Below are 7,007 nucleotides of genomic sequence, written 5' to 3' on the forward strand. Positions count from 1 at the left end.
TGTCCGCGGGATTCGGCTCGCGTGGGGAGGGCTGGGGGGGCCTGCCAGGAGCTGCTGGCAGCACAGCTGGGTGAGTCTCACATGGATCTGGTGCCTTTCCAGGTCTGCTGCAACCCTCCAAAGCCTGGTGGGAGCCACGTCTGTGGGGGCCCAGCTCTGCGGTGCCCCACGACTCCCACCCTCCGCACACAGTTGGGGGGTGACGTTTGAGGCAGGAGCCTTGTCCCTACCTGTGACCCCCTGGCGAGGCAGAACCAGGACCCACCTGCAAAAGTGCGGAACTCTTCAAAGGGGCTCGTGCAGCACCCGCTGAGGAGCTGAGCCTGGGTTAGTCATCCATAAAGAGCTTTGTTTTTTTCCTCTCCCACTCCCCGCCCTGGCACAGGGGTTGAAGCTCTTTCTCGCTGCTTGGTGTGGCCAAAACTTAGGAGAAACGTATTATCTCCCAGGGAATCAGTCAACTCTGCCCTGAAAACGTGAGTTTCTCTCTGTGCAGCCCCAACAGTTGGGTTTTGCCCCAGAGGGGTTTGATTCTGCTGTGATTGCCCTGGAGTGAAACCAGGGCTGCTGGGACAGGTGTGCACACCTGGACACGTGTGTGTGCTCACTGAGCTTCACACGGAGGTGGGACGTTCCCTGATGAGGAGACAAAGTCATGGGTAAAACCTCCAAGATCCAGGAACTGGAACTGGTGAGAGAAGTTCTGATTTTGGTACAGAGCAGCATGCACAGACTCTAAATCCTGGACGGCCTTTTTGTCTATTTCACTGGAAGTTACTTGGCCTTTTCCTCTCCTGCAGGACGATTCTGGACATTAGTATTGTCCTTCAGTCACAGAAATTTCCCAGTAATGCCCCTGATCACTCAACAATAATTTTTGTGCCAGCACTCAGCAGCACAGAAAGGAAAGCAGCTCTCTGCTTGTTTTTTTTTTTTTTTTTTTTTTTTTTTTTTTCAGACAATTGAATTAAAAACAAAGCAGCAGGAAGGGAAGTTTCGGTTCCTGCACATGAGGAGCTGCAGGGGCTCAGCAGTGACAAATGCCTGGGCTGGCTCTGCAGCTGCCCTGCACGTGGAGCCAGAAGGCTCCGTACCTGTTCAGACCTGAATAAAGTTTCTACAACAAGCTGTAGCAGTGACAGGTGGTGGTTTAATATCAACACTTGACTCTCTGCTGGTTTAATATCAATACTCAGCTCTGCAGAACTGGGGTCTTAGTGAAAGGTGAGAGTGAAAAAATAACTTTCATTTTGGGTTGGTGGCTGCCCCAGCTGGGCTTGAAAACTGGCGATTTGTGCTAAATCCGAACACATGAAATTGTATTTCATTTCAGCAAGAGGCCGGCAGGGCTCCCACACGTGGTGTGAGCACAGAGCCAGGGACATTCTACCTGGTTTTAGTGCTTGGGGAAGGAGCAGGATGGGCTGGGCTCTGTGAGGAGGAGGGCTGGGGACACCCCCCACTCCAGGGCTCTGAGGTGGTCTAGCAGTGGGTTGTGCTGCTGCCATTGAATGCAGCATTGTTTCATTTCAGCAAGAGGCCGGCAGGGATCCCACACGTGGTGTGAGCACAGAGCCAGGGACATTCTACCTGGTTTTAGTGCTTGGGGAAGGAGCAGGATGGGCTGGGCTCTGTGAGGAGGAGGGCTGGGGACACCCCCCACTCCAGGGCTCTGAGGTGGTCTAGCAGTGGGTTGTGCTGCTGCCATTGAATGCAGCATGGTGCTGCTTAGCTGGTTACTTTTCCTTATATCTCTATTGCAAGTTCTTGTCCCCTGCTTGGTGCCAACAGTTGGCTCTGAGCTGATCCTGCCACCTTCTAATCTGTAAAATGTCCTCGTCAGACTCTTTGATTTACTTGCTTTGAGGTCACGAAGCTGCTTGTGATGATGCAAGCAAAAGGCAGGTGATGGCTCAGCTGACTTCAGTTTCCCCGGATCCCTTTTCCAGTGGCCCAGGGATGGATTGAACCCCCACCATCCTCCCTGGGGGAGGTGGCCCCAGGCAAGGCAGCTCTGCCAACAGGGACAGTTGGCTGTACAAAAAGTTCTCCCCTGAGATGTGACACCTCCACCCCCAGAACAGGAGTTTTTTTCCTTACAAAAGAAGCTGCGAGGAGGAAGCCATGGCCCGCTCTCAGCTATTCTGACTGATGCAATGTGCCCCCACCCTTCCCCATCGCCCACGGGCATTATTTTTAGGGTTTGTTTACCTCACCCGGTTCCAGCTCATTCCTTTTTAGGGTGACAAGGACTTCCCTCACGCAGCTGCCCAGGTGGCACACGAGAAACCACAGCCCTGCCTGGAGAACTTTCCCCTTCCCATCAACTGATTCACCAGCAAGTGGTGGGGGCAGCGCCTGGGACAGCACAGAGAGGGAGGTGACACACCAGCACCCTGCTCTGAGATAGCTGGGAGCAGCTGCCAGCTCCCAGTTTACTTGCTCCTCGTTCCAGTTTGGCTCCCACCCAGCCCAGATCCATTTGGCACGAAGGGCTTTCAAACTGTAACTTAAAAATACACACGCACAGAGATAAGGAACTGTCAGGGAAGGAGAAATGATCAGCAGTGATGCTTATCCAGAGCAATGAGGAGTCCAGGGCTTCTGAGTGATGCAGGATTCCCCACAATAACATGGAACAGGGATGGCAGGAACCACCCAGACTCCACACAGCTGGGACTGGGCAGTCACTCCCTCCCGTGCCTTTATGTGGTTTATGGCAAATCTGTGTCCCCTTTCTCTAATGAGGGCCAGGCTTTTTTATTAGCTTTTTAAAGAAGATTTGGAACTGTGAAAGGAAATAGGCAGCTCTTGCTGGTGAAAGGTATTAAAGTGGGTTAAATCCATCCTAGAAATAGAACTTTTTGGTTTTTTTTGGTAACAGGTTCTGTGTGATTTGGCTGTAATATTTGTGGCCCAAGTTGTGATCTTGTGCAGTTGCTTGGTGGGTGAATTTTACCGGTTTAAGTTAGGGCTTTAAGGGGGTGTCTCTGTTTTCTTAATCAAGAAAGTTCTTGAATATTAAGAGTTTGGCTCACCTCAGAGGAGCAGGGGGAATGGTTGGAAGGGCTGTGGCTCTCTGCAGATCCCCAGTTCTGGCTCCAAGCCCTGCTCAGCTGACTGCACCTTGTGCACTTTAAATGAGCTCTTGGGGCAGTTGAGGACCTCGCTGCAGTGAGACCCAATGTTTATGTAAGGATCCCTGGGTTTGGGGTTCTGCATCTTGTGTTGTGCCTTAGTCTGGAGATGCTGCTTGAGACTCTGGGCCAGATGCTGGAACTCACCTTGTCCTTTCTCTTCTGGGAGAAAACGGGAGACTTTCATGGCTCAGTGAAAGCAGAAATGTGCCTTGGCTCTGGCACTCGGGTGTCAGGCTCCTGTCGTGTTCTTTGAGTTTCTTCCTCTTTGATTCCATGGTTCCAATTACAAGGCACTTTTTGTGAAGGATATGGGCCCCCCCCCGCCTTTCCCCGTGTGCTTTGAGGCACAGATTAACTGGGGAGGTCAGGCAGGAGCATTGTGTTCATTGTTGTAGTTCCTACTCTCACCCTGGTTGTGGGTAGGGGTTGTAGCCCCCAGAGCTGCTGCCTCGCCCTGTGAGCAATTCCCACAGTAATGTGGTGGCTTATTACTGAATTTTAATTAAATGTGAACAATAAAATGCTACAGCTTAAAGACTTTTTACTTAAAGGTTGATGAGTAGCCATCAGGTACATCCAGCTGTGGAGCAGCATTATAACAGGTGGGTTAATAGTTAAAAACTCCTTAAAGTGCTGGTGACTTGTTTCTTTTATAATCCATCAGCAGGTGAAGTAAACCAACATTTTTCTATTTAGTTTATTTTCCATGCTCTCCCACCTTCAGGGCAGCACTGGTGTGAAGCTGAGCTGGTCAAACAGCTCCTGACAGGACAGAAGGATTGGCAAGGACTGTACAAGGATAGAGAAAATGCAATGGAAAACCAAAAGTATTTTGTTTAAATCGTTATAATTTATTTTTCTCAAGTAGCAAAATACAGTCAGTTTTCAGACATCGGGGGGAACCTCAGGCTGGGATCTTAGGCCAGTGTTAACATGACTCATCTAAATTAGATGCAAATGTGTTGTGTCTGTTAAATTTAACCAGGGGAAGCCAGTCACTCCGACATCACCACTGCCTCTCTGAGCTGCAGCTGTCCCAGAGGGTGCCTCTGCATCTCATTTATGGAAGCAGCTGTGTGTTATGCTGTTTGGAATTCGTTTGGTCTATAAAGACCTGAAGACCTCTCCATTTGCAGGAGGGGAATGGCTTTTATCAACAGGACACAAGTACAGCTCCATGTGCTGATGGAGCAGTCTCCTGGCTGGAATAGGGTGAATGGATTCTGCATGAAAAGGTTCCATGGAAGCAGAGTGTTCTCGGGGTACATTCATGAACAGATTGAACTTTGTCTGTGTGAAGCAGCTTTACATGTTGAATATACGTTAACGACCTATTTTTACTGATGAGGAATACTGCAAATACCCTGTGCTGAGGGTGTCCTGTGCTGGGGGTGTCCCTGGCTCTGGCCAAGATCTTGATAGCTGTGTCTTGCCCAAATAAGGATGAGGAGGAAATCAAGGGCAAAAAGCTGTTCAGTGTTAGTTGTCACCCCCTGTTTCATGTGACAGAGAAGCAGCACTTCTGTACAATTACCTGGGCATTGTAAAAGAAAATGAGTTCAACAGTTCAGCACAGTCAAGTTACACCGAGCAGAATATCCTCTCTTCCCAAATCCCAGCCCTTGGCAAAAATCCCGTACACCAGAGGCAAATGGTTTATGGAGAATTTATTTAGATCTGGTGGCAGCCAGGAAAATAACTGGCAGTGCTGTCTCAGACCCAGCCAGTGAATTCTGTCTTGGAAAGCTGATTTTAGTCCTCAGTTCTCTAAAGCAATGCTTTACAACCTATGAACCAGAGAGTTCTCTGTGTCACTCCTGATGGATCCATGTGTTGAAAAAAAGGATAAATGTCTGTTTAGTGAGTGTTTTGCTGCTCATGGCTCTGTGTGTTCAGGGGAACATGGACATGTCTTCCCTGTCAGCCCCGGGAGCAGCTCCAGGCTGAGACCTCTCTCCACTGGTGATGGCTCTGGGAGAGCTGGGTGCTGTGGGATGAGAGCACACAGGACAAGGACAGGGACAGCTGCCCAGACTCTGCAGCAGCTCCTCCCAGCTGACGTTCAGCTGTCCCACAACAGTGGTTCCCAGAGTGTTCATCTGTCGTCAGGAATCTTCGCTCTTCCTGTAAAAGCGCCAACTGGAATTACAGTCTGGGCTCCTCCAAGGTCTGACTTTCCATGACAATAATCTGCTGTTCAGCTGCCATGGCCCTGGCAGTGGTGGGATGGGATTGTCCTTTGTGTTCAGATCAAACCTCAGTGAGCAGTCTTTGTTAGCGCCGACAGCGCCGATGCAAAACACGCCCCAGTAGCTTATGAGTGAAATACAGATCTGACTTCAAAGGCAGCTGAAGTCCTGCTAGAAGGACTGGGAATGGAGGAGAAAACTCACGTTCATATTTATCTTGAGGTCAGCAGGTGATAGCTCAGAAACAGGCAGGAGTAAAGTGGAATTTGTACTTTTCCTGACAGAGCTATGAGTGGCTACAGTCTTATATGAAGTAATTGAAATTATGGCTGGAGTTTGTGTGGATTTTGCATTAGCTGTGGTCATCTCTCACTTCCTGTGGGGAAGGCGGAGCAGCCGTGTGCTCCGAAGCTCCACAGCTGGGGTTGTGTGTTGCATCGAGCCCGAGGCTGTGGGTTTGCCTTGGGCTGACTTAGTGCAAGGGCATTTCTGTGGGGCTGTAGAGCAACGGGTTGTCTTGTTAAAAGCAACATCCAAAGCAAAGGTGATGCTCCTGGAAGCTCAGCTCCAAACGACAGTTCTGCTGCACCAACATCTGTTTTCTCTTGTACTTGTCACTTTTTGGGTAAATAAGAGTAAGCTAAAGGTGAAATGACAGGAGAAATTGTAGACTCACCACCTCTCCCTTGCTTTGCTGTTAGTGACAACTCTATTGTAAAGTCTCTCCACTCATGGGATATTGGCCAGCAGTCCTCACTGCTTGAAATAAGGGGAGGCTGCTGGATTTTCCCCTCGCCTTCTCTGCAGTGTGGCAGGTCTTGCTCTGCCAGGAGTTCACCCTAGAGAAAATGTTCAAAACCATTTCAGCTCAGCCAAAGCATGCCTGGAGCTCGGCTCATGGGGAGAAGGTGGTGGTTGTCTCTGTCTCCATGGCGAAGGAGGACCTCTTGTTGTCGCGGCAGGGGGGGAGCTGCCAGAGGCGCTCCTGGCTCAGGCAGCCCAGCTCCTTCAGCAGCTTGAAGAGGTCGGTGCGGAATTTGACGCCGATGAAGGCGTAGAGGAACGGGTTGAGGCAGCATCGGAAGCAGGCCAGGGTGTAGGTCACATCATCCGCCACATCCAGCGTCTTGCTCTCCTCACACGAGCTGGTCTGGTTGAAGGCTGAGATGGTCTTGGCCAGCATGACGCCGTTGTAGGGCAGCTGGAAGACGACGAAGACGATGACCACAGCGATGATGACCTTGATGGCTTTGTTCTTCTCAAAGTTGCGGGCCTGGAGTAACGTTTTGATGATAATGAGGTAGCAGAAAGACATGACCAGGAGGGGAATTAAGAAGCCAAACACCATTTGGGACACTTTGATGCCAGTGTTGAAGGTCTGCAAGTCATGAGCAATGATGGAACAACGGGGATTGCTCTCTGAGTTGTTCACACCACTGTGAACCAGCTCAGGGATCGAGAGGATGAAGGCCAGGAGCCAGATGAAGACACATGTCACCTTGCTGATGAATATCATCCGGGGACGCAGGCGGTGGGCCGAGGCAGCCTGGACGATGGCGAAGTACCTGTCAATGCTGATGGACAGGAGGAGCAACATCCCGCTGAAGAAACTCATTTTGCAGATGCAGTAGACGGCTTTGCAGGCAAAGCTCCCAAAAAGCCAGTGCGTGGCCGCACT

General features: G+C 50.4%; 1 protein-coding gene across 1 annotated transcript in view; it reads right to left on the bottom strand.

Annotated features, from left to right (window-relative positions):
- Positions 1-5,954: 5,954 nt before the first annotated feature.
- CCR7 (C-C motif chemokine receptor 7) overlaps positions 5,955-7,007 on the bottom strand; it is a 9,364-nt gene continuing 8,311 nt past the window's right edge. The window contains 1 exon segment of the mRNA XM_008636432.2: positions 5,955-7,007. This exon segment is cut by the window's right edge and continues 20 nt beyond it. Within this exon segment, the coding sequence (XP_008634654.1) occupies positions 6,225-7,007 (783 nt within the window). The 3' untranslated portion in view covers positions 5,955-6,224.

Source organism: Corvus brachyrhynchos, unplaced genomic scaffold (assembly GCF_000691975.1).
Source record: "Corvus brachyrhynchos isolate BGI_N302 unplaced genomic scaffold, ASM69197v1 scaffold30, whole genome shotgun sequence".
Taxonomy (NCBI): Eukaryota; Metazoa; Chordata; class Aves; order Passeriformes; family Corvidae; genus Corvus; species Corvus brachyrhynchos.